The sequence below is a fragment of the Filicampus tigris genome, chromosome 15, assembly GCF_054856515.1.
Source record: "Filicampus tigris isolate MCC_2025a chromosome 15, RoL_Ftig_1.0, whole genome shotgun sequence".
Lineage (NCBI taxonomy): Eukaryota > Metazoa > Chordata > Actinopteri > Syngnathiformes > Syngnathidae > Filicampus > Filicampus tigris.
The window spans coordinates 7,470,882-7,498,076 of record NC_141231.1 but is presented as its reverse complement, the minus strand read 5'-3'; the positions used below and the strand labels follow the sequence as shown (position 1 = coordinate 7,498,076).

The window sequence follows — 27,195 nt, the reverse complement described above, 5'->3', positions numbered from 1 at the left end:
TGGATAATTAATCAGGCCAAGCAGGGAGCTAGCAGCAAACTCCTTAATAAGAACAAAAAGGATTACTGGCCGTAACCGTGCCAAAACAACAACACTAAACAGTATATAGCTTACAGTGTAATTTTTTCCTTCGCATTCTTGCCCTCCACACTCTAAAAACAGTGGGGTTATCATCATCTCATTCTGTACACGTATGCATTCTACTTTATGAAACCATGACTGAGGCCCGCACAACAAACAACTGCACAACAAACAATGACCACCCCGCCACATGACTCACTGCTTAAATGGTTAATGAATAGCAAACGCAGATTTTGTAAGTCAGAGCTCTACTGGTTAGGGTTTCGAAACCGTACCGGTGTGAAACAAACTGGACAGCTTGGTGTCCTAAAAGTAGCTTGTTTTTGTTTCACTTTAGTATAGTCTGAATGTTCCTGCATTTTAATTATAAAGGTTCACAAAATATCAGAGCAGTATCGTTTTGCATGCTTGCTTTGGGGTGCCAGTCACAATAGTATGTAATAGTATACAACAGTATGACTGACTCCATCGTGGAAACGCGTTCTGGATCAGGATTTACTGGTCCAACCCGTACCAGGGTGAGCCAAACTGAACTTGACTACCGTACAAGGTGGAAATGTGTCTTTAAGCCAAGATTTCATTCAGTTTGATATGAGATGCATTTTTGGGCCATTCTAAAGGTTCCCAAAAATTGGACTCGTCCTATGTCAACTATGAGTTCCCTTTTGTTGGGGTATTGTTGACAATGGAGCGAGCATTTTGCTTGCAAAGGGTTTTACAATTGCCTTCAGTTTAGAAAGGTATAGGTTTTTGGCATTTCTATCGAGAAATTAGGAAATAAGTGACTCTATGAATAACGCTCCTTGTTAACAAGCAGACTGGCGGCGCCCCCTACCGTTCTATCCTTGTTCGGCCGGAGTCACGCGAGGGACCGATTCCAAACCCTCCATTGGAAATTATTGTACTTTCCATGCTTATAACGTCCAAAAACGGCGATCAATTGGCACCAATATTTATTGGACATCTCTACTAATGCCCACTTCAACATATCAAAAGGATTAACCTCTCCGTGGCTGATTTATATGAGAGAGAGGAAATGTGGAAGTCAGCAGCGCTACATAGGCTGGAACCAGCGCACACTGCTTTGCTTGAAAAGAAAAAAAAAAAAAACACTGCTTCTTTGCTTATCGCGGTTAGGACGGGCGAGGCATTAAACATCAGTCAGGATATTTACAGAGACTGAAGTGGAAATGAGACATGCACATTTATTTGGATGAGGAGTGCCCCAGATTTTCTTCTTACAACGCGCCGTCCAATTTGGAAGGTAACAGGCGAAATGGCACGTTCCAATGCGGCCACACTCTCGGCTGTGCAGTCAGCCTCGCTGGAACTTTTCGTTCGCTGTTCGATGAGGGCTTTTGTCACTCTCAAGCCGCTTCACTCGGGCAGAAGAGGGCTGCAAGCAAAAAGCAGAGACACCGCACGCGACTGCGAGACGACGTGAAGACAGGCTCATCTTCACCTCCAGACGCTAGGCGGACAGTAAGGAGCTAATGTTGTTGTGCTAATGCCTTTTGTTTTAATGGCCTGAAGCTAGTTGTTGCTAAACTTCCGCTGTGCCAATCCTACCTTTTACCGGGGAAGGAAGCGGGGGCTCCAGTCTGCCTGCTGCTGCTGCAAGCCGCGTCTTTCTCCCTCCTGAGACATGAGTTTAGCATCGCTAAATGTCCGAAATATAACCATATCGGGGTTTGTGTGCACATTCATGCTCTTGTCCGCTTCAGCTTGTGAAAGTGGAGGAGCAATCACCACTGTATTTTTTATTTTGTGGAGGTGATCATGATGAGATCACGTTTGATGTCAATAAATCAAAACTATTGTGCAGAACACTTTTATACTTTCACAGTTTGAAGTGGACAAGAGCAGTAATGTGCATTTGCATTTTGGTGGCGATCGGTCACCGTTTTAGACATCAGAACTGACAAAGCGAGCAATATTACCAAGCATGCCTTTCCCGCGTGACGTAGACCGCTGAGACCAAAAACATAACATAACATAAGGGGCGTGGAAATTTGTCGTAAGCCTAATCACAAAAAAAGACCTTAAATCACTACAGAGTCTTTTGAGGTGGGCATTTTAGTGCTAATGGCGTTTTTACATGCAAACCTATTATATAAGTGCCAATGTTAAGCTCACCCAAAGCAACGGCAAAGGATAAGTGCTATACAAAATGGATGGATGATTCAACATTATCCATCATCATTTGTAATGTATTACAACATTTATCATATCTACAAAAGTAGCAGCTTTAACATAAAACACAACAATCCTGTGTACTGCTAGAAACTCACAAGACATTAAATACATATTAAAGACATTTGAGGTTAACATGCAGTACGATCCTCGATAATCACTCCGGTTTCTCACATGACCCCATTGGAGAATCAATTGCCCACCCCAGATCTAAATTATTCATAGGTGTGAATAAGAGTGTGATTTGTTATTTGTCTATGAGCCCTGCGATTAACCCAAGAAAGTCTGGCAACTAGGCTGGGATAGGTTAAAGCTCACCCATGACCCTAGTAAGGACAAGCAGTATAAAAAAAAAATGGAAAGATGGATGGAACATAGCATTGTGAATCGAATTCAACTGTACTACTTAGTAAGAAGGTTGTGAAGCATTGGAAAACCCTCTGTTGTTGTCTTGAATAGACCTTTGTCGCTACAGCCGATTAGAATGTGGTCAGACAGGATGAGAAGGGAAGAGTGTACGCCGAATGGGAAGGGAATTGGGGCGGGGGGGTTGTTGCTGGACTGGCTATATTTGAGACACGTTTGTCATTTGCTCTTCCTTCCACCTGCTCTCTCCCTCCCTGCCCTGTCATGCATCCTGCCAAAGGGGGAAATGCAGCCCGATGTCTGAGGACAACAGCGGGACGGGGAAAGCTGGCTGGATGTGAATGAGAAAGAAGACAAGTTAAATATATGCGTGCTGGTGGTGCAGAAGCTCTATGTAAATCGGCCTCAAGATTGCTCCTGCTTCATTTGCTATTCATATATTTGCAAGGTGACTCACTCCAGACAAAGCAGGTGAATCAAGAGCTCTCCTTTCTCCTTCATCCTCACACCAGGCGTGAAAGCGGAAGTCGTAAGCCCTTGCAAGCGCCAGAAGATTCCATGATATATGTACTCCATCAGCAAGCTTCATTTAATCCATTTTGCCTGTCATAAGCATCTTGGAGTGCGGAGCGAGGGAAAAACAAGAGGCACACAGACACACAACACATTTTCAGAATAAGAACGACATTGTGCTTTGTGATGTTTGTCTATCATGCGATTCGCTAAGCTGGTGTGAGTGCTCCTCCAAGGTCGCTCTTTTTATTATTATCTTTCTTTTTGTCTCCACCAGGGCTTGTCATTCACCACAGAAACATGGCGAGGACGCCGCATCTTCTGAGGAGGGAGTCGCCTCTTGTCTTCTGATAGTTGACGAGAGGGAATTTGTTTGGTTTGGACAAAATTCCTCCCATAATGAGTTTATAATTTAGGTTGCCCATAACCTGAATTCTGCAATGAATCCAACATAACATTTTAAACCGTCGTACAAGTATAAAATGAATTTAATCACTGTATAATAAAACAAACAAAAAAAGTAAAACTACTCACCATATTGTTACCTAGTGGGATTTTAGAGTTATGACTGTAATGAAGACAGCCTTTGATATTTTAATAGTATTCTTCATTTTGTATTGAGCATGCCTATGTCACACAATGTTCCATTTCCTGGTTTCCCTCACTAGTTTCCGCTTGCTATCACCCTTCCATTGGGCATCAAACCCCCCCAAGAAGGCGTTTGACGCTGATGGCACAAGATCACCCGAAGGGTCAAGTTAGTGGTCACACACATTGATGCACACATTCAGACGCTTCCCTCTCCTCTGACGTCAGGTGGAGACGACATGGACCATGTTCACAACGTCATGAGATATTAAAGTAACTGCACTGTGCAAGTAAATGGTGGCCGTTTATAATTTGGCTTCTTTGTTGAGATTTGTGCCAGCGACAAGTCTCGGTCGCATCAGCAGATTTCCCAGTTGGCATGAAATTCCTGAGACGAGCGTCCATGTCAGCATTTTCTTCTCCCTCAGCCTCAGTGTGTGTGTGCGCGTGTGTAATGCATTCCAAAGATGAGATGAAAAGTATCTAAAGTTGCACTTTTTTGGAGGTCATTTCTTTTTTTCCCTCTCATAGGCAATACTGGAAATAGAATTCCTTGGTTCCTGAGTCATCCTGACATGATAAAGTAGTCAATGACTGTTAAGGTTAAAACAATAGAATATTCATCTCACATATCAATTTTAAAACAACATCGCTATCCGTCAAGCTAAAAAGAAATCTTTGTCGTCATCTTTTCCTTTCAGCTTGTCAAGTTATGAGTCTAACCTTGGCTGTCCCTCTGTTGAGCTCATTTCTAATTCTATCCATTCTGGTGACTCCTAAAGAAAACCTCAACATCATCATTTCCGCTACTAAGATTTCTGTTGTTTTCTTCTGTGCCACTGTCTCTAATCCTTACATCATGGCCGGCCTCACCACAATCTTATAAACCTTCCCCTTCATCATAGCACAGACTCTTCTATCTTCTATCTTCTAACAGCCCTGACAGTTTCCCCACCCATTCCAACATTATTTTTCAATAACAAGCTCAGTTTATGTTTTGTATTTTTTTTTTTTTCGGAAACATGATATTAGCTTGCATTTTAAATGTTATCAATTTGTTTTAGAGAAATCAATAAAAAACTGACAAGTTTAAAAATGCCCCCTGGTTATGATCAATATGGCCATGCCCACCTTCCCTCCCCGCATGCCAGGGACTGATCACAAGTTGTCCATCCAAAGTCATTGAAAACAATTCATACATACATATAAATATACATATAAATATACATACATACATGCATACAACACCTTGTACCTAAAAAATAGTCACACTTCAGAAGACCCAAAAAATGGCAGGTTTGTTCAACCATTAGCATTGCATCGTGAAAGAGAGCAAGCCATTTTAAACACATTAGATTGGTCAATAACGTGTGTGGACTGACCAATAGTATAGATAATAAATATACATACATAAATGTATCATTATAAATTACATACAATAAATTACATACAATAAAATTAATAAAATTCCTTTAAATTCTCGGAAGAGAAGTGTCGCCATATGTAACATCTTTTGCCGGTTCTACATCTGAAGTGTTTCAGTGATATTTGAGCAATTTTTTCCCCTCTATCTTTGCGCAAAAAATGACAATGAAGCCAGAGTATTGGTGGTAGAGAAAAGCCAACCCGACTCTGGCTCCGTTACACTTGGATCGTGAGTCAGCCAGCTAAGAATTAAGCAGCGAGGAGGTGTGGATTAAGTTTCGGTCTTCATTAGACCGAAGGAAGTAGCCGAGCCGTAATCCGTGGCCTCCCCGCGACCCAAACAAACATCCGCCTCCATACGTCCAACAGTTTCCCTCACCCTCGCTCATTCGAAATCAGCCATTGGATGAACATTTTTGGGGATGAGTCAGCAAGAACTGGAGATTGGTGGTACATTGTGAGTGTTCCAAGCATACAGTGAATTTGGGATGATTGTGATGACTACGCGTGGGAAGTGACAAACAGGATGGGGCAAGATTTCCCAGCGGTCCCTGAGGTGGACCTTACAGAAGTGGTGCGGCTTTATGGGAGCTCGGCCCATGAGTCAGTAGAGCGGAGACGAGATCTCTACCAAGGAAGAACAAAAAGGCCAAACTGTGGGAGAGTCCATTGGCTTTGTGGAATGCTTGTCTCCGTACCTGACCCGAAGCTTCATCACAATCCATGGAAAGAATTTTGCAAGTAGAAACATTAATAACTATGAATGTAACTGCAATATTTTGGGGGAAGTATTTGTTAGAAATTACATTTGAATTATGACTCTAATCACAGAAATGAGAATCCTAAAGTTCTGAAAAAAATAAAACTGTCAAATTATAAAATTGTTCATTTGTAAAAATAAATTACAGAATAAAAAAAATCTAACGAAAAAAAAATCAATATAATAAAATAGAAATGTTTTTGCTGTAAAAAGCACGTACAAATAAATTTAAATTTATAATATACAATCATTTAATTATGAATTATAAATGAATACAATTCTAAAGTTATATAACTACAAAGTTTGTGTTTTTATAATTATAAAATTACAAAAGTTTAAAGTTATGAAATAATGCAATTATTAAATTGAAAAGTTAGACTAAAAGTTCAATTATAACATTTTACAATTAATTAAAGTAAAATCCGGTAAATCAAGAGCTTCGCCTTTGGGCTCAGCTCGTTCTCCACCACGAAAGACAGATGCACTGTATGCATCACACTTGGAGCGTGGTCTCAGATTTTGAGATGCTAATTCTCATCCCGACCGCTTCGCAGTCAGCTACGAACTGCTCGAGCGACAGCTGGAGATCGCGAACTGATGAAGCCAAAAATACCACATCATCCGCAAAAAGTAGAGGTGCAATACTAAGGCCACCATGTTGTAGAGGCATGTCAACCGGGACAGCCCCACAACATCTAAGAGCCTTTCGGAACTCCGGGCCCCGCCACTGAGGAGCAGTTTAACCACCTTGATCACTTCAACCCCAGAGATAGGAGAGCCCGCTTTAGCTTTCCAGACTAGTAATTCCTCACAGGAAGCAGCGCCCCGTCTCCACTATACACATTGTTATACAAAGCTGACAAAAACAACCCAGTGACTCGGCGTGACTCTGTAATGAAATGATTCGAGCAGCCAATAATTAGCAGCGACCTTTGGCATGAGCGGCAATGAAGTCGCCTCTCTTGTTGTTCCTCAGCTCACTTCGCATGCGCCTCATCACCCGCAAGCAGCATGGCAACAGCCACAACAAAAAAACGGGACGGCGACAGACACCACGAGAGACAGCCTGTCAGGGAGTCTCCCGCTTTATATTAGGTAGCTAATATGTGGATGGAGATGAACACGGGCACCCAGGTGTATGAGGCCTCTGTGTGTGTACGCGCAATTCAATCAAAGCCAAGTCACATCTGCCTTCCTGCTCCCTCTATTCTTCTTAATTTCACTCCAATACGCCGAGATGTCGGCATGAATGATGGATGAGAAGAGTTGGTGCAGCAGCATCATCGGACTATAAACATTTTTTGTGCATATAAGGAATATCAACACATCTCATTCTACTTTCACATCACAGGCAGAGATTTACACTCAGTGGACATTTTATAAGGACACTGGGAAAGTCCAGTTAAAGAGCTGAAGCGACAATTCCGGGAACAAAATCATATTTTGAAAGGATCAAGTCAGAAGTCGGAATATAACGTGAATGAAAGCATAATCTTTTCAGTGCCAAGGGCAAATATTACAATACAATGGTTGTGCTATTATGAACATAAAATTGTAAAACTAAAACTGCATTATTCTAGGAAAAAAGTACACAGTTTATGAGAACAAAAAGGCAATGGCTTGACAAACACAAGTTGTAATCTTACAAGGACAAAGTTGTAATTTTATGAGAATAAAGCCGTAATTTTACAGGAGTAAAGTCGTGATATGATAAAGTCACAATCCTAAGAAACTAGTCAGAATTTTAGGAGAAAGTCGTAAACCTTGTGAGAAAAAAATATTTTTTCTGAGGTAAGGTCAACGTTGTTTGCAATTAAGCTAACAACAAAAAAAAATTATTGAAAAAAATGTGAGAAAAAGTAATAATTAAAAAAAAATTGTACTTTGATGTGCATTTTTCTGTAAGAAATTAAGAGTTTTATGACAATTTTTTAGGATTAAAATGACAATTTTTCAGAAATTTTCAGAAAATGAGAAAAACTCAAAACATTTCTCAGGACAAAAAGTGCAATTTGATGAGAACAAAGTTGTAAGTCAGAATTTTATGACTATTTTATGAGTCAAATCATACATTTTCTGCCAAAAAATGTGATATTTTCTGAGAATATGTTCTAATTTTATCCAAGAAAATTCTTATGTTTGCATTCTTCACTAAAAGTGTATTTTTAAAAAATCACAAGAAAACTAAACAGTTTTTGATGAAAATTCACACTTTTTATAGAGAAAAAAATGACAGTAATTAATAATGCCATAATCTTAAGAAATGAAGTCATATTATTATGAGGAAAAACACTACATTTTATGAGGGTTCATTTAAAAAAAAAAAAAAAATCCTAATCTTTCCATAAAGCCAGAATTTTGCAGAAATATCGATGCAGACTGAGACGGAAGCTCAAGAGATGGTTGGCAAATTTGTCCCAAGACACTTTTCCTGCGTGTGCGAGTGCGTGTGCATGTGTGTATGCGCGTGTACGTGTGTGTGCGTGTGCATGTGTTTGTGTGTCATTTGCTGAAAGAGTGATGAGATTTGGGCCAGCGGTGATTAGATGAGTCCATGTCTGACTTTAATCCCTGTTGGAAGGAGCATCAAGTTGCATGGGGCGGGCACGCACACACACGTTGACACGCTCGCTACTTGGCATCCAGATGTATGCTGATCTCCGCCCCCCTCCCTCCCTCCCCCCCACCACCTACCCCCAAACGTGCGAGAAGCTACATCTGCAACTGTAACATCGGCCATCGTGGCGTTCTCCCAAGCTGCTTACGTACAGATTTAACCTGCATTCATTTCACTCACACACATTCCTTTGTCAGACCGAGCACACACACACAAACACACACACACACAGTAGTAGAGCACCATGTGCCAATGATGATGCCAGGGGTTGGGAGTCTTTGTGAAATCAATCTGCATAAAGAAATAATGGTGTCAGTGTCTGTCCACTCAGTATCCTCTCCTCCCACTCCATCGGTATTAACGCAATCATTCTGACAATTGGGGAAAAAAAATATGAATACTCAAAGAATAAAGTCATCGAACGACACGAATGTCGTTGAACTATTAATGAACTCATTCATCACTTTATGAGGCTGAAGTCACCATTTTTATGAGAGTAAAAAAAAAAAAAAGCTCATAATATTATGGCCGAAAAGTTGTCATAAGTTTTAACTTCATGAGGATAAAGTTGTCATAAAATGACAAAGTTTTCATTTTATGAGGAATATTAAAGGGAAATTATGAGGCTGAACGTCTAATAAATATAAGAAGAAAGTTGCCAAAATGTTGTAAATTTAATAACAGATTTTTATATGAAAAAACGTCAGGCCTGAGTGACAGTGGAGTTGCACTAGTACAAGACAGACGGATTTTACTAGGAAAAAAAAGGAATTTCATGAGAATAGATCCCCGTTTACAAAAGTTGTAGCATTTCAAGAAAAAGTCAGAATTTAACAATAAAACAGACATTTTATCAGAGCATTGTTAAAACAAGACATTTTACAACAAGAAATAAGTCACAGAGCATTATGTTAGGTTCAGTGAAGAGCTTCATTTGTCTTTGATGTTCGCCAAACATGCATTTGGGTCATTAAAGATCCAAAGTTCATGAATGATTGCCATTTGTCTCTTTTTTGCAAAAATCCATACATTCGTATCATTGAAAATCTTTATTTGTCTTTGACGTTTAAATAATTATGTGTGTTAGGTTGAAGAGCCTAATTTGTCTTTGATGTTACAAAACACATCCGTTAAATTGGGTCTTTAATTGCCTTTGAAGTTGACTAAAACCTACAAAAGGTTCATTAACGATCAGCAATTGTATGATGTTTGGAAAGTATCTTCACTATTTGTTTCATTGAAGGTCAAACATTGTGTGTTTACGATGCTAAATTGCTTTTGATGCTTATAGAAAACATGCATGTCTTTGATGTTGACAAAAAAAACAAAAAACATTCGGGTCTTTGAAACATACATTTCGGTTATTGAATATCCTAATTTGTCTTTTAAATCAACTGATTATATAGAACTTTCACGGGCTCATTGAACATCTTTATTTGCCTTTGATGTTCAAGAAATAATGACATTAGGTTAATTGAATATTGTACATTTATAAGAAAATGTTGCAATGGACATGAATTGGGAGGAATTTGGTAAAGAAAAAAAAAATACAGACTATTGACATGAAGGTGCCGTGCATCTTCTTGTCTTCCCCTAACAACCATATTGCATTAGTGCTTTTTGATATTCTGCAGCCTGTCGTGGGTGACACATCTTGGGGAAAAAAAAAATGCTTTCCTCAAAAGGTGACCACGGTGCAATTAGTATGCCACCACGAGCGTGACTGCGATGGGAAACGCACGAGCAAGGAGGAAAAAGATGATGTGTGTGCTGAGCACTGAGAAAGAAGGCCCTAATATGCATGTCAGTCAAAAGATAAAAACCAAGCAGAATATAAAACATACTGACCGGATGCTGTTTTTTGGAGGCGGTGACCTGCAAATGCGTTTACGCCAAGAAGTGACGCGTTTCTCCTGAATGTCATTCCGATCCGGACCAGAGTGACACTTCAATTAAGTAGCAGCTCCCACCAAACTTTACCTGTCAACGCAACGCAGTGCACCAATGGTTATCGGCGTTGACTCAAGGTTGCATAACATCCACCTTTATAAACGTCTTTTTTAACATCAGTTAAGGGCTTAAACAAATCCTCGAGTAATTTGGGTACCTCAGGTTCTGACGTCACGTTGTCTCAGACCAATAACTATGAGGAGAGATTTGTCTGAAATCTCATTAATGTTTCTAGATAGGAAAATAGTGTGCTGCTGGGCACATTTTAAATTTACGTATAAAATGTCGAATATCGAAAAATGAAAAACAGTTCATCGTTCATTATCTAGTGAAAATTTGTATTTTGGCTTCAGGACTTATAACCAAGAAAAAAATGTATATGCATTTTTTTTTTTTTTTTAATTGAATTTTTTTTTAACTTCCAGCTAAAGCTGTTTTCCCAAATCCAGAAGACACACTTGGTAGTGTTCCACTTCTGGACTGCGTCTCTGCAAATGTTATGTCCACAATGTTGGCAGCAACATACAGTATGTTCCTCTTAGTCATGGTTTGTGAGTGATCCTGACATTGTTCATGCACTGGCCTACACGGCTCCGCTCCATTTCTGGAAAACTGCACTGACAAAGGAATGCGAGCATATGTTTGGAATTATAAATGGTGATGTGATGATGATGATCACTACGCCAGTGTATTGCTCATGCTGCACCAAGAGAGAACGTCTAGAGTTTCTAGACCTGCAATATGTTCCTCCTCCATCAACAGTCGTCGTTTCCTTTCGGCTTGCCCCATTAGGGGTTGCCACAGCATGTCATCCTTATCCATCGAGGTCCGTCTTCTGCATCCTCCTCTCTAACATCAACTGCCCTCATGTCTACCCTCACTTCATCCATCAACCTTCTCCTTGTTTTCTTTCCCGGCAGCTCCATCCTCATCACCCTTCTACCAATATACGCATCCTGTCTCCTCTGGAAATCTCCAAACTATCCAAATCGGCTCTCTCCAACTTTTTTGCCAAAAGTTCTAACCTTGGCTGTCCCTCTGATGAGCTCATTTCTAATCATATCCATCCTAGTGACTCCTAAAGAAAACCTCAACATCTTCATTTCCGCCACCTCCAGCCCTGCTTCCTGTTGTTTCCTCAGTCCCACTGTCTCTAATCATGGCCGGCCTCCTTCCCCTTCTTCTGAGCAGAGGCTATTGTATCACACAACACCCCTGACACTTTGCTCCACCCATTCCAACCTGCTTGGATCCTTTTCTTTACTTCCTTACCGCACTCATCATTGGTCTGGACTGTTGACCCTAAGTATTTAATGTCCTCCACCCTCACTATGTCTTCTCCCTACAGTGGTGTCTTTAATTTGTCCCATGACCAGACTCGTAACTTAAAGTGGAAATCAGCCCAAACAAATTTTTTTTCAAGAATATGTTCTATGAAAGTCCACTAGTTGAAACAATGATAAATATTGCGTTTGTGGAATAAGAGTTAATCCACCCGTTTTTAGCCATCTGTGGGGGCGGCCATTTCGTCACTTCTGTCAACTGAAAATGACATCACAACTACTCAGGGCTCAGTGAACGACCATTGACGGCTGACCTCTTTTCTGAAGCTGAGCAGTGATTTTGTGAGGTCATTTTCAGTCGACAGAAGTGACAAAATGGCCGCCCCCAGGGATGGCTACAAAGGGGTGGATTTTGCTGCTTAACTCATATTACACAAACGCAATATTAATGAGAATGCCTTGTTTCAACTAGTGGGCCTGCATAGAACATATTCTTGAAAAAAATATGTTTGGGTTGATTTCCTTCTTTAAAACACCCATACCTCAAATCAACTTTCTGTATTGAAATGAATGGAAGAGCCATTGATCCCCCCGCAAAAGACAACAAATATGTTTGTGTTTTTCAATAAGGGTAATAGCACTTAATGGCATACTTAAATTGAGTGTAAAATAATTTAACACACATTTTTTGTTTCAGTTCAATGGATGAAGTGCTGCTCCTGCTAGTCACGATCTCAGTAATCCCAGAATTAGTTGTTCTTCCCAGAGGATTTGTTGGGAGTCATTTTGTTTCTGTCAATAAGCTTGCATTTTTCAAAGTCACAATTTCACAAATGTTGCACAGAACAACCACAGAAAGTTGGGTCAAATTCACCCACATAGCAGGTCAGTCCAGTTTTGACCCAATTTTGATTATTATTGACTCAACCTTTTTAGTGTTAAAAATTTGGGGTAAATTGGGTTATTTTTACCCGTGGTTGTATTCCATATTTTGATCTATCAGATTGGGTGGAAGATTGGATTTGACACTGGTCGCCATTTTGTACAATTTGTTGTTGTATTGAAGTTGAAGTACATTTAATATAACATTCTTAGAAAATCTTGCTGGTCAATTCCTCAACCCAATGAGCTGGTTATAAATAAACCAGCACTGGCTTGGTCCCTTTTGGACCCAGCGCTTGATTAGTAGCTCACACAATTTGGGTTACTTTTAACCCAGCGGTTTTAAGAGTGTGTGAATTGATGCCATTATTTTCACATTCCTCTAAAACAAATCCTTCTGTAGACTCACCCGGTAAGACTTGGCTTGTTATCCGTCTGGAATGCATATCCGTGCATGTCAATTCAATGTGGCGTGAAGACACACTACTCTTCTGTGTATAATCATATTCACGCCTCACAGCAGCTAAGCAGTGTGAATAAATGCGACTTAAGAAGCCGATACAGTTACTTTGCAGTATGTTGTGTCGTAGCTAAAAATAACAGCAATTTTACCTTCATTACATGAAGCTCTCCTCTCTGCTTGTCTCGACGCTGCCGTGTGATCGTTCTTCATCGGCGATCACGCTGTATGGTGATGGTGATGATGACGGATATAATAGCATCAAGGTAAAAGAGCCATTATGGGGTTCCTGGTTGTTGATATTGTGTCCCTGACGGGTGATGACAAGGCTCATTAGCAGGGAGAAGGTCAGCAGTGCTAAGCTTGTGCACTTAAACTGGATGATGATTGATAGCCAGACAAAACGCAAATAACATATTTACTCAAATACACTGCCCAGCTGCTTCTGGGTGAATTTTATTAACCTAAAATTCACAATAACCTTTACAGGTGTACTTAATTGGACCTTCTCTAAACTTTTGAATGCACATCTGCAACTGTTTGGTGTTTCAGTACTTTTTGTATTATAAAGCGTCTGAATACCAAAACTCAATTTGAATCGATATTAAACAAAGATTCTTCGTCATCATGCTGATCAGTTGACAACGTTTATATGCAGTCAATAGACCTTTTAAAACCTGAATATTTGCAGTATTGGGGTTTTTAAAAGCTATGTAAATGCACGCAATAACCTGAATATGCCCTTATTCGGATATTTTAAATTTGCGAATATCATGCCTGGGTTACCCCCTTTTCAACCCAAATATGTGTGCATGTATATGTCGATCGGAATACCCCGATTGCATGGAACACTGTGTGCATCCTCAATCGCAAGGAACCTTGGTCTTGGAAGTGCATGTATGGAATCTTGGTCTTTATAGTACAGGATGTGCTTGTATGTTTTCTGTCTCTACGGCAAAAATTACACCGTGTGTGTATGTAGGCACATATATGTGTGTGTATAAGTCTGTGTGTCTGGCGTCCAACTCACTGGAGATACACAAGCAGAGGTAAACAATCTAAACTCAGAGATGCAACACAGAGGCACACTTTTAGAACGCGGAGGAAACCGACTGCTTTATTCCTGTGGTGTGTGACGTGAATATAATGCGTTTTATTGACGGTAGAAAGTAACAAGCGGAAATGACGTCTATTTGCGTCAGGACATCTGTGCGTTGCCGTTTCAAACGGGTTGTTCAAATGCGGGCGTACCTCTGTCCACTGTCCACGCATGTCAATTTTTTTCTTTTTTAATACTTCAGAAACCGGAATTTTGACCTTTACCCAAATATTCACAGCATGTATACGTAGTCAACGTGACCAAAACGAAACCTAACAACTGATCAACGGTACCTCACCATTTCGAGGCTTCAAACAGGATGACTGAGTTTAGAGTAGTTCTCAGCAGGTTGCAAGAGAAGTACTCAGAGATTGGAAGAGTCAAAGAAAGGCATAGAAGTGGATGTTTCACGGATCGAGCATGACACATGACAGTTTGTTGCAGCATAAATTCAACAAAAGCTTCCAATCCGTTGGATGGCTTGCAGTAATAAACCAACATAAGAATAAAGCAACCCTGGAAGTTTGCAGTCAGTCAGTCATGAGTGCAGACGTAGGAGGCAGATTAGTAAAAGAAGATTGTGGTGAAGGATTTGGGGATGTTTTCAATAATTGATTTACAGGATTGTAAAGGGGCGAGGTGCTGGGCTTTTCCTAATACCCTGTCAAAATGTGTTTTTCTAACACACATATATACATTGGCACCCGCACACACATATATACATACATACATCCATATAGTAAACAGTCAGTATATCGTCGCTGTCACGAGAAAAACACTTACCCTCCATTTTTTATCATTTTCTTATTTTTTCCTGAATCGTGTTTCTGCATTACAGATATCGCATTAAAGTGAAAACGAAAAACGTTTCCAAAATTGGAGATAAGTGTTTTGCACAGGGCAGCGACGATATACACATGCACACACACATACACATCAAACAAAAATGTCACTCAATGGAGCGCAGACCTCCTCTAAGTCTGAATTGGTAGTGGAGTGTTGTAGGTAAGTCGTCTGGGACTTTATGCTCCTGTCAGGGTGGGGAGCAGGAAGTCGGGGCTCCCCTGCTTAAGATGCCGCCCCCGTGACCCAATCTCAGATCAGCTGAAGAAAATGGATGGATGGGTGGTATTTTGTTTATTAGCAGGCTGCTTACTGGTTTATGGGCGATCATAAACAAACCAGCCGTACCATTACGGCAGTGGGGATTCTTCCACCTTTGTCATGATCCTGACCAAAATGTACTGGGCTCTCATTGGGATCTCATCTACTTAGCACAGTCACATGTAGTCTTCCACTATGCTGTGGGTTGCGTTACTTCTTAAGTCCCAATTTTAAGGTCTGAATGTGGTCTCAGTGGCTGACTTTTCAGTCGCTGTTCATGTAGTCATTGGGCAATTGTTGGAAATTTCAGCAGGTCAGTCACTTGGGATGCAAGCTCAATTATTAGTTCACAAAAAAAAACAAAAAAAAACTAGTTTCCAATGTGTGTTCATTTAATCTTTCAGGAAGGCATCCAATCAAGACTCACACAAGTTGATGAAATTTGCTCGTCTATTTCTTTCAATTTCTGAAATGCAGGAATCAGACAAGGTCAGATCTGAGCTTCTTTCCTTTCCTCGCGAACACGTAGACCCGTGGAGGCGAAGTGACAAAAGGGCGCTGTCGAAGATGCAACCCTCACATATATAGCGTTGTCCTGTCAGATAGGTCTAATCAAAAATGTTGGTTCGGATCTTCTCCATCTCTGGTTCATTACTTCAAGGACCAGGTCGTCTGTCCCGGAGACATCCTTGGTCACAAGGACTCGTACCCCTGTCAGATATCCCTCAAAGCCACATTCCATTCCACGCGGCAAAGTTGTATGCGTGCACTTATGTGAAGGCCTGTTGGTGTGTGTGTTACACAAGACACAAATAGTTTTCTTTCTTGATTGTTATATGACTGCTTATGTGTAAGGACATTTAGCTGTTTGTGTATGATGACCATTAATGTGTAATGCAATTACCATCTGATCAACATACGGCTAACATATTGGCCAGTATAAAGCCATCCATTGGAGTCAGTAATGACCAGCCTGATTCTAATATTGGACAAATCCTTCACAGTCAATATGTCAATAACCACAGTGGTGATGTCACTTGTTTCCATCGCAGCTGGAGTGAGTGGCACAACACCACAATGTCCTGTCCTCCCCAGTTGCTTCCTTCGCATCAAGTGCGTATTTCCTGCTCTTGTAGTTGGATCCTCAGTTTTTCATCCATTTCCTTGCTCCGCAAACTCTACGTCTTGCTTGCTTTCTAATGTATTCTCCCCCCCACTTGGTGGCCTCCAGCCTGCCTTGCTCTTATGCTCGACAACAATGGAGAGGGAGGAGGTCACTGTATGCCTCATCTAAGCTCCACTCTCTTTGGCTCTCCTTGTGTGCCCTCTCTCTCACTCTCTCTGCATTTTCTGTCTTTCTTTCTGCCTCCTCAGCCCTCTGGGTGAGGTCGTCCTAGCAGGCTGCCGCTATATCTATCACTCTGACTTTCGGGAAAAGAGCTGAGACAAGGCACATTGAAGCAGGCGAGCACTGCAGAGGGGCGATATTGTTGTTCCACATAACAGGAACAGGAAAACCAAATCATATCTTGGCCAGAGATATGATTTTGTTCATGTTAAGTTTGAGTGACAATAGCCAACAAAAGGTCTGGTTGAGGAATGTTCCTGTGTTTTCTTCTCCTGTTCCTTGGTTGGTCGAGGGACAGCAGAAAATGTTCCTTAATTGTCAGTCATATGCTCAAAGAATTACATTTACTATCCAAGGTTGTGGATAAATGGTCCATTAAAAAAAAATACATCTCAAAAACCTACCCCCAATTTCAATTGTTTTCTTAAAGAAGCATGTTCGCTGTTCAAAATTGTCAACACGGTTCATTAAAACAAAATGCGATGATCTGCACTTGATTTGACAGCATAGAGCAGGCGTCGGCAACCAAAGAGCCATTTCGACCCGTTTTCCACGCAGAAGAAACCACAGTCGCAAACACTTTTTGACATGTAAAAAAAAGTCAAATCTTTATACTTGTAAAATAGTGTTGCTTGTGAAATCCATGCAGTCCATCCATGTTTCAGAAAATTACATTGTATTTATTAAATGAACACATTTTGAATTCTTACCAAAAAAAAGCGCAGGGTTGAAGGTCTCTTTCAAATGAATTAAGAAGCAAAGTAAACAAAAATTCCTGAATTTAAAAATAGAATGGAAAAAAATGGCACCATTTCACTGAACAATGAAAATAAATATTTGAAAAATAACTACCTGAATATGTATTTTACCTGGTTAATGAGACTTCTGCTCCTGAACCTTTGCGCACAAGCAGCGTCTGCAAAATAGGGTGGGAAATCATTTTCATCTTTTTAAAAAGCTGCCATGTTTTTAAGAAAAATCCTTATTGGTGTGTGTGTGTGTTCATATTACATTACTCGTTCTCTTTTGTGTGTGGCGTCCCGAAAGTGATCCGCACGCGCAGAAGAGATGGTGTCACACACGACCTTGTGTTTACGGAAGTAAATTTGGTGCAGTTTGTCGGGGCATTTCGAGAGTGGAGCGAAGCGGTAAGATGTAGAAATACAGTATTTGGGTTAAATGATGAGGCAAAGCTTTTTCTATCTCATTTCATGGGGACCTCACTAAAGATGATGTCACGTCATAACCGCGTGTAAGAAACGAGCCGATTGGAGCCATAAAAGTCCATTATGCCTCATGTTTCAAGTGGGATTAAATTAAAGTCAAATAAAAGACAATACTGTACTCAAAACAACTCCCTGCTTATTTAGAAGACATCATGCACGTTTTTGAGACAAATAACATGCACTTAAATCGGACATTTACTTTCCCAAGCCACGCAGAGCCGCAACATAGGATGGAAGAGCCGCGGGTTGCCCACCCCTGGCATAGAGTATGTATCAATCTGACTATAAAAAAAAAAAAAAAAACAGAACTTTACTGTCAATCATCTGCTCAAAGCATTATGTTCACTTTCCAAGGTTGTCCCACACCCAGTTCATAAAACAAAAACAACAGCTGTCCTGATACCGTCGCATCATTCAATCAGAATCAATATACCTTGATTTTCAATTATGTGCTCAAAGCATTACATTCACGATCCAAGGTTGTGGACATTTGCTTTGCTGAAACTATGCAACGGTTCGATTGGCCTTCGTCGACACGGACGTCTTCAAAAAACACGACACCGTAAGACATGTTTGATGCATGAAGAGTGTATGATTCATGGCACCGAGGAAGGTTTTGATGGACAAGGGGGTGGAATCGGCACGTGTGCTTGTTTTTTTTAATGCATGTGACCTTCAGCGGTTCATCTCCTGCTACTCCGCCGCTCAAACGTCCTTGAGCAAGCTACTGAAGCCTGCAGCAGCGGCCGCATCATCATCATCATCATTCGTGTGTCATCACCGTGTGAGATGGAGCTGCTCGCTATGGCAGCACCTCCCATTGAAGCATAGCAGCATAAAGCACTTTGGAGTTTTGCGAGAGTAGAAAAAGAAAAAAAATCCCCGCATCTGAATAATACACCGTAACCGTGTATGTCTCACGTTTTATTTTTTCAGAAGCAATAAAAAAAAAAGTGTAGTATTTCATAAATAAACATCCTAAATGACTGTTAGCAGATAGATTAAGCACCAGAAATTTCAATCGGGATGTTTACAGACATAGGTTAAAGGTCATAAAATGTTTAAGCAGACTAAATGTAAAACAGTAATAGTTTCCTTTGATGAATGATTATGAAAAAGAAAAAGAAATTAATTGTCCATAGCTTTGAATGGTTATCTTTATCTGCCCTGCAATTGGCTGGCGAATCCCACCCAGGATTTACCCTGCCAATCAATCAATGCTCAGGCTCACCCGCATCCATTGTTGGATTGATGAGTACGTACGAGACTTGTATCCATGGCTAGTAATGTAAAGACACATCTTCAAAGCATCGGTTTTACATTGAGAATAAACAAAAGTAGAAGCAATTCAATTTTTTAAAACCAAGTAACGGAGAGGGCATTTGAGGTATTTAAAGGGGGAAGTCAACGCAAACATTTTTTTCAAGAATATGTTCTATGCAAGCCCACTAGTTGAAACAGGGAATTCAGATAAATATTGTGTTTGTGGAATAAGTGTTAATCCACTTGTTTTTAGCTATCTCTGAGGGTGGCCATTTTGTCTTCTGTCGACTGAAAATGACATCACAACTGCTCACAACGACCAATCGCGGCTCAGATTCAGAAACCAGGTCGGCCGTGATTGGTCGTTGGGAGCAGTTGTGACATCATTTTCAGTTGACAGAAGAAAAAATGGCCGCCCCCAGAGATGGATAAAAACAAGTGGATTAACACTTATTCCAGAAACGCAACATTTATCAGAATGCCCTGTTTCAACTAGTGGGCCTGCTGGGAACATATTCTTGAAAAAAATATGTTTGGGTTGACTTTCGCTTTAAGGTAGGGATTGCTTACTGGTATTACTTGAGGGACTAAGGAATGCTAGGTAGGTATTTAAAGGTAATTCAGGAGTACAGATGATTTAATAAAGCAAAATAATGAACAAATTTGAAGTATTGTAGCTGTTAAAAGTAGTTATTTTTTTACTGGTATTACCCAAGGTTTTTGAGGTAATACTTAGGTGCAATTGGTTTATTAAAACAGAGTAACTGTGAGGTGACTTATGGCATTTCAGGTAGGTACTGTTTATTGACATTACTTGAGCCATAGATGTATTGTAGGCAGGTGTTTAAGGTAATTCAGCAGTACAGCCGATTTAATAGAAGAAAGTAACAGTGATCATATTTGACGGATGATAGCTATAGCTTATTGGTATTACTTTTGATATATGGTAGGTATTGTAGGTATTTGAGGTAATTCATGGGTAGCCAACAGCTTTCCTCTAAAGCGTGTTGTGTTTTATTCCTCATTGCTACAAAGTGAATGAGGGCGTGGACATGTACAGTACTTACCAGTGTCACGGCTGCGTAACAGTACGGCGAGTTGAACCTCAAAGCAAACACCACAACCTGAGCAGATTTTACAGTATTGAACATAAATTCACAAGCATGAGAATACAAACAACAAGAGCCGATGTTACAAAAGGTCAACGTGGAAACAAAAGTAACAACCCCAACAAACTGAAAGTGGACGGAATGCCACAGGAGGCAGTTAACAGAAGCTAACAGGAAAACCAAAACTAAAAAAAAAAATCTGTGCATGGCAGAGAAAGATAAACGAGCACACACACACAAAAAACAGCGTACTTACAAAAAGGCAAAAGATGAGCGGTAGTACTGGCAAAATATCTAGAATGTTGGATTGCAAAACAGGCATAAGCTGTGGCAACTAGCAAGGTACAATAGCTCAGCAACTACTTCTTGCACACCTGCGTCTAAATATCTCGTTGATTTTAATAGCAGACAGGTGCAGTGCAGGGGACTCTGCCCACCGATACACCTCCAAGGAACTGCAACACAAAAAACAAAACAAACCAACAACAACCAGCAGACGGCAACGACGAAACAGGATATGACAAGTAGCCTTGTACAATGTAAACAATCTTACCAAAGGTTGTCAGCGCTTGAGTCAAGACACCAAAACGATCGCAAGCAGCTCTTGTCTTGACAGCAGTGGCAAAGCATCAATAATATTCAACTTTGTGATAATATTTCACTGTCACTGCGCCAGTAAACATTCGGTTCATTATCCAAGGTTGTTTGCTCTTGGTTAATTAAAAGAAAATAACAGTCAACAACTCTTTCCTTGATAGCACTGAGCATCTGTGAAAATATTTTTATTGTCTAAGGCTGTCGCAATATAGTTAATGAAAACTAATGAATAATTATAACAAAAATTGGAAACAAGAAAAAAAACATTTTCGTTAACAAAATTAAAGCGAAAGTGCTTTTTAAAAAAACAAAAACAAACTGAAACTACATCTTATGTTTATAAAACTAAAACAAACTATAATTATTATAACTTTTATAAAACTGGTCAACACTCAGGGCGTTAAAACAACATACCAGCATTCAGCACTCGTCTTGGGTGTGTTGTTTCATTGCTCGTATCCAATACAAATTGAATGGGGGCTTACTGTGAAGAACGACTACTTAAAAGCCTTGAAAAACAATGTATAACAATGTCTTCAAAAAGTGTCCACGCTCATTTCATTAAAAATAACGGCAATGAGCAAGCAGTCCCCGCTCTGCAACTGGCTTTGTCACTGATCCGCTCAAACATTACATTCATTACCCAAGGTTGTTGACCCTCGATTTATTCAAAACAAAGTAAGAGCCACTGTGTGTGAGTCCTGGAGGACAAAGACTATGTCATTACAAAACATGCTTGTCGGTGGTTGTTTAGCACACACTTCACATTACACGCGGGAGAACACACATAATGTCATGATGTAAACTCCATTCTTCACTTCAAGCTCATTCGCGGTATGCTGCATCAGCAGAGGAAGTCTCCATTAGGTCCTCCACCTCCGTCACCGTTATTGGACCCTGCCGGCGGCCATGTTGAATGATTCATCCCGAAAAGCGCTGACTCGTGGATTTGTTGTGGCCTCATATTTCCAAAGCAATGGCGCCTACAACTGATCCTGCACATTCAATAATGTTACCTGCCTGATTTTCAGCAGAGGCCATGTGAAGGGGTGCAAAATGTTCACATTTTCTATCCATCTATCCATTTTCTAATTGCGCTTCAGTTTCACGGGTGAGCGGAAGCCTATCCCAGCTGACTTTGGAAGAGAGCCGGAGTACACCCTGGACTGGTAGTCTGTAAATCCCAGGGCACACATATGGACAAGTAACTACTCACACTCACAACTACACACAAAAAAGTCTTTAGGGTGACAATGTAGGACATAGTACATGAAACGGAAGGAGTTCAAACAAACAATTTAGGCTTTTTGTTTTTAAATATTGAGATTGAAAATAGTAACGCAATGTATTTATGACGTGGTTTTCAAAACACAGCGAGACACCCAATGCACTAATATCAAGCACCCTGTAAGGCAATTAAAGTACACCCTTTGAGATGGGTCAAAACGGGTGAATTTTGCTGCTTAATTCATATTCCATATTAATCAGAAAAGTGTGTTGATGCTGGGCCTGGTCTGTTGAGTGACTTGGGGGTCACATGAGGACACAATTAGCTGGCTATTTACTAGCTATAGCTTGAACTACTCTGGTGTGTAGTGACAGTGCCAATTTGGCAGGTGTGCCAAGAATGTGCTTCACTGTATTCTGTTACTGTTTTTTAAATAAAGTGATTGAAAGAGCACAAGTGGTTGTTTTCATCGCCCTCTATCCAAACCACCTGTTATGGATTATAATTTGTTCTAAATAGGAGCGGTAGGCTTTATTCAATTAGCAATCAATGTTAACTTTACTGAAACGTTTTTTTCCACATGTTGGAATGGATCAACGGCATTTAAATGAGGAAAATTGATTGGGGATAGTAAATGGAATAAAAAACTTCTTGTCCCATGATATTGACCTTTAGTGAACCTTGATAACATTGGACTCCAATGAATCGGTAGATTGTTGTAAAATGATTACAATTTCATCTTCTAAATCAAGATACCGCTGCATATGAAATCACAGTTAACATGTGCCTCATAATTGATGTTTAAGGACCTGCATTGGTGTGACATTCCAAGATGGAGGGCATTTTAGTCGTGTTCCATTAACTGCTGGCTAGTAAAGGAGTCTGTGTGTGCGTGCGTGTGTGCGTGTGTCATTTTGGGCATTTGGAATTCTGTGCCAGCTTCTAGATTGAACAAGGAGGAGTGGGAGGGTGAGTGGGAGTGGAGGGGAGGGGAGTCGGGATTACACATCTGCCTCAGCCATGGCACTCCTCTTGCTTGCCTTCTTACTAATGAGAGCGGAAGGCTTTGTTATTGTCGGGAAGTGCATTGTGGGACAGAAGAGAAGATGTCATAGATTTGCATGCATGCTGTCCAGCTTTGGGAGCTTTGCAGTAGCTATACTGTATGCACTGTGAACAGCGCAGACATGGAATTGGATGGGCAAACGCGATCTTGAAATTTCCCGGCTTCAGAACTAGTGTCATGGCCGTAACAGAGGCAGGATGATACCGGTGTGTTTTGCACTGCCTATAACAGCAAACATTTGTTTTTCATGTCACTGTTCTGTATAAAGGCAGTGATGTAGAATTTGTTGACCTGTCTTTTTTGTTTTTGTTTGTTTAAGTACTGGTTCAAGTCCTTACATAAGAGTACAAAAGTACAGACTAGGATGTACAGTAGTCAAAACCACAAATTTGTTTCCCTCTGTTTTCGAATTACATATTACTTGTACAGTACTGAGAAGAAAAAAAGCTAGCTAGTGCTAGCTCAGCCGTTTATGCCATCACTATGTGTTGTCGTAGCTTTGCTAACGTCGAACTGAAAATGCTAAATTAGCCCATGATGATAACTGAAAAAAAGTATACCTTATCTGTAAATCATTTTTGAATCTGACTACTCCAAACAACTCTCTTGAATAAGACAGTGGATGGAGAATATCTGTTGCATCATCGTCGTTATTGGTCCCAGGTGCGCAATCCTCCATGTCACTGCTGTTTTTTTATGCCTCATAAGGCATCAAGATCTCAATTAATCAAGCTCTCAACTGCCATTGTCATCTGTGGAGGTTGAAAAAAAGCAACAAGCCTGTTTTGACAAAATAAGGAGTAAAGTACAGATGTCTTTTTTTTTCAAATGCGGGGCGGCTACAATTGTGATCTCGTAATGTCTCATCTTTGGAGGTAGTACCACAGCCATAACAATGTCTGTGTGTAAATCACTTTTTATATTTCCTGCAACAGCTGTAATTATTTTTCATTTCATTGCCTGTAAGGGCCAGCATTATTTCACCTTTTTACCTTGTCACCGTTCTGTGTGAATGGCGCCGACACTCAATGGAGGCAACCTAGCAATTGACCTGCTTCAGAAGTGTTTCTGTGTTTTACATTGCCTGTAAAATCCAGCATTTCCCTTCACGTGTGTACACCAACAAAGGGTTTGTGGCCTTCCCCGTCCCTGCTTCGCCATTCTTTCTCTCTTTCTTGCTTCACAATGACCTCGGTGGCGTTCTCATGGCAACACAATCTGCCACATCTGAAGGATTGGATTCTTCCAGGACACCGGGAGCTCCGCTGCCCTCCGTCTTTCCTCCTCGTCCATTCCGTCCTTCTCCCCAGTCTTTCCTTTAGTTATTTCATCCTTAGCGTCATTTTTCAGCACTGCTGGATACATCAACGGCATCTTCTCTTCATTTCATCATCCAGACCGATACCAACAATATGTGCTTTTTATCACTTAGTCGATCAAAATGCCATTTCGTCTGCTGCATCTGACGACTGGTATTTACCTCCCATGGGGTTTTCTCTGTCTATTGTAGTGGCAGTGATCATCATTTTAACACATTCAAATACAGTTGCATGCTTTGTGTGTGTTACTGCTCCATGTGTGTTAAATATCAACTGTTTCAACATTTAAAATTACCATAGCATCTATGCTAATTTCGGTTAGCACGTCCATGGTGTTTCATGTAGCATTAAACTATGAAATTCAATGGTTTCCTTGAGCATTTTGGACATTAAATATGAATTTAGAAGAACACATGTTTAAATTGGCTTTCCACTGTAGTGAGTGAAGCACAAAGTTAACATTCCAAGCATGGAGACGAGAACGGCTTTTGACTCACTATTAACTTTAGTGACTGATGCAATTTTGACATCTTGCATGCAGGTGAAATCATCATTGAAAGGTTAATTTGAAAAATTTATATCTCACACAGGAAGGGAAAAAAACCAAGTTTTGGGGTTTCTGCTTGATGATGTGCAACTAAAACAGCAAGTTTGCTCCATACAGGTGGATGCATATTTGGTCAAAGGAAGGACACAGCTGTTCCTTGGCTTTCTGAAGCCATCTGCGACACCAATTCCTCCAAACCTCCAAATCAAATCCAAGCTGGCTCTTTGTGTGTGCTGCTGTCATTTTTGCATCCACAAGGTGGGCTGGCACTACTCCTTCCTCTTCCCTCTCTTCCTCCTCTGACGCCATTGTAAACGGGACGAGTGCGGTTGCATCGCTGTATTACGGCGGGATAAAGTATCAGTGCTGGTAATCTTCCGTGGATTAATGGCTTCTTCTTTATCTGCGGCGGCGGCTGCTCCGCTCAGATGTCTGGGCCGGGCCAGGAGCCTCCTGCTGGAATACTAATGATGGACAGCTCCTTGCACTCCTTACCCCTCCTTCATGTGTGTGTGTGTGTGTGTGTGTGTGTGTGTGTGCGTTATAACAACCCCTTCCGAGACCCCTGTCGCCTCCTTTGTGAGGAAGTCGCTGCCTTCTCGTCCCGGCTGACACCCACTTTGCATATAAGAGCGGGATCGGCGAGGTGGACCTGAGGAAGAGGAAGATTGAGCGCTTTATTGGAATGAAATGAAGCAGATTGATGGAAGGCAGAAGTGAATGAAAACGAGATACAATGGAAAATAAATGCTTTCCAATCCTCCCTGTCCGCAAGGTCACGTTTACCCACACATGTGGACCCTCTAGCCTCAGAATATCTAGTAGGTCCTTTATGAAACGCAAAAACACCATCTGGCTCCTCGGTGCAGGGAGGAAGAGGAGGGGGAGTGACGGAAGCACACCATGTACCAACCACTGGCCATGCTGATGTGAACAAAAGAACACTGAGTAGACCTTGTTGGGAAGGTAGAACGTTCAAGAAGCTATATTGTTTGGAAAGTGTGCCGTATTTCTGCAAATAGTGATAGTAGTTTATTAGATCCAGACAAAGAGATCCAAACATATTACTCCAGCTCTAACACTGGCTACCAGTCAGCTGTAGAATAGAATTTAAAGTTGTGCTACTGGTCTATAAATCACTGGATGGTTTACATATCGCTGGCGTCGGGCCAAAACGTTGTACGTCCGTAATAGTCACTTTTCAGGAGACCTCTAAAATGTCAAATCCTTTCAACCATTAGCATTGCATCATGAAAGAGAAAAAGACATTTTCAACACTTGAGATCACGCTAAAGGAAGCCATTCAAAATGACAGTCGGACCGGCCTATAGGCGATTAGTATTTGGTCCGGCCGGACAAAATGGTGGATAAACGGACGGTGGAAGGGTACCCCGGCTGTAGGCGGAAGGCGATACACGGACCGCAGATTTTTAGTAAAAAGCCCAGCTCTGCATGTAGCCTTGGGGAGGTAGAGGAGCTTTACCGCCATCTTGTGGCATCTATAGGCAATTACTCATGTATTTTTCTAAGTCTCAACAGTGCTCAGTTCTTACATTGTTTTTTGTTTGTTTGTTTTTTAAAAGCGTTTTTGCTGTCAAGGCCCCTAGGCTGTGGAATTCCCTTCTGGGAGATATAAGGCAGGTGAGCTCACGGGCTGCTTTTAAATCTCCCCTTCACTCTTAAAGTTTGGCTTTCACTTTAAAGGGGGTATTTGCAGTGCTAAACTGAGATTTGAAGGTAGCCTCACTTTACTATTCCCCCCCACACACAAGTCTCTGACCGCGCATGAGGGCATGTCTCAAATTCACAGAGAACGCATATTCACCTTCAACAAAATGGCAGTGCTAGGAATGCTAAGCTACAACACAACAAGTCAACGTAACGTTAGCCAAGGCTGCTACAAAAGTAGCATAACCGAGTCGTAATGGAATATTACTATAATGAGTTTTATTTTATAGAACGTACAATTAATTAAAAATCAAAAAGAGATGATTAAACTTACCCGTTGAGCAGAAATGTTGCTAATTCTGTGTAGCATCTAAATCTTGTCTGCTACCTGTGGCCCCATCACCTCTAAAATGCAGCTCGTATGTTCACTTGTTTTGTCTCTGTCCGATTAGCTACTGAGTGTTCTATGCGCCGCTTCTGTTTGCTAGTACTTTGCTAGCCGC

General features: G+C 40.8%; 1 protein-coding gene across 9 annotated transcripts; it reads right to left on the bottom strand.

Annotated features, from left to right (window-relative positions):
• Window positions 1–1,266: 1,266 nt before the first annotated feature.
• LOC147135295 (uncharacterized) lies at window positions 1,267–27,195 on the bottom strand. Of its 9 annotated transcripts, none has more exons than XM_086054519.1 (12): window positions 27,027–27,195; window positions 24,151–25,676; window positions 21,279–22,038; window positions 20,821–20,875; window positions 20,642–20,722; window positions 20,524–20,561; window positions 20,226–20,282; window positions 17,539–17,585; window positions 13,271–13,428; window positions 10,392–10,523; window positions 3,098–3,256; window positions 1,267–1,719 (listed from the first exon to the last, which is right to left on the bottom strand). In XM_086054519.1, the coding sequence occupies exons 3-9, from the start codon at window positions 21,282–21,284 to the stop codon at window positions 13,380–13,382; spliced, it is 333 nt and encodes a 110-aa protein (XP_085910645.1). In that variant the 5' UTR covers window positions 21,285–22,038; window positions 24,151–25,676; window positions 27,027–27,195; the 3' UTR covers window positions 1,267–1,719; window positions 3,098–3,256; window positions 10,392–10,523; window positions 13,271–13,379. The 9 variants fall into 9 exon arrangements, 8 of the variants coding, with proteins under 8 accessions (XP_085910645.1, XP_085910640.1, XP_085910639.1 ...); XM_086054514.1 differs by lacking the exon at window positions 20,524–20,561 and adding an exon at window positions 13,068–13,181; XM_086054513.1 differs by lacking the exon at window positions 20,524–20,561 and having other exon boundaries at window positions 1,267–1,552; window positions 1,651–1,719.

Coding starts and splice junctions, on each gene's coding strand:
- LOC147135295 (XM_086054514.1), bottom strand. Junction 17,586..20,225: donor GTTACGCAGCCGTGACACTG/GTAAGTACTGTA, acceptor CCTATTTTGCAG/ACGCTGCTTGTGCGCAAAGG. Junction 13,429..17,538: donor GCAGAAGTCTCATTAACCAG/GTAAAATACATA, acceptor ATCACCCGTCAG/GGACACAATATCAACAACCA.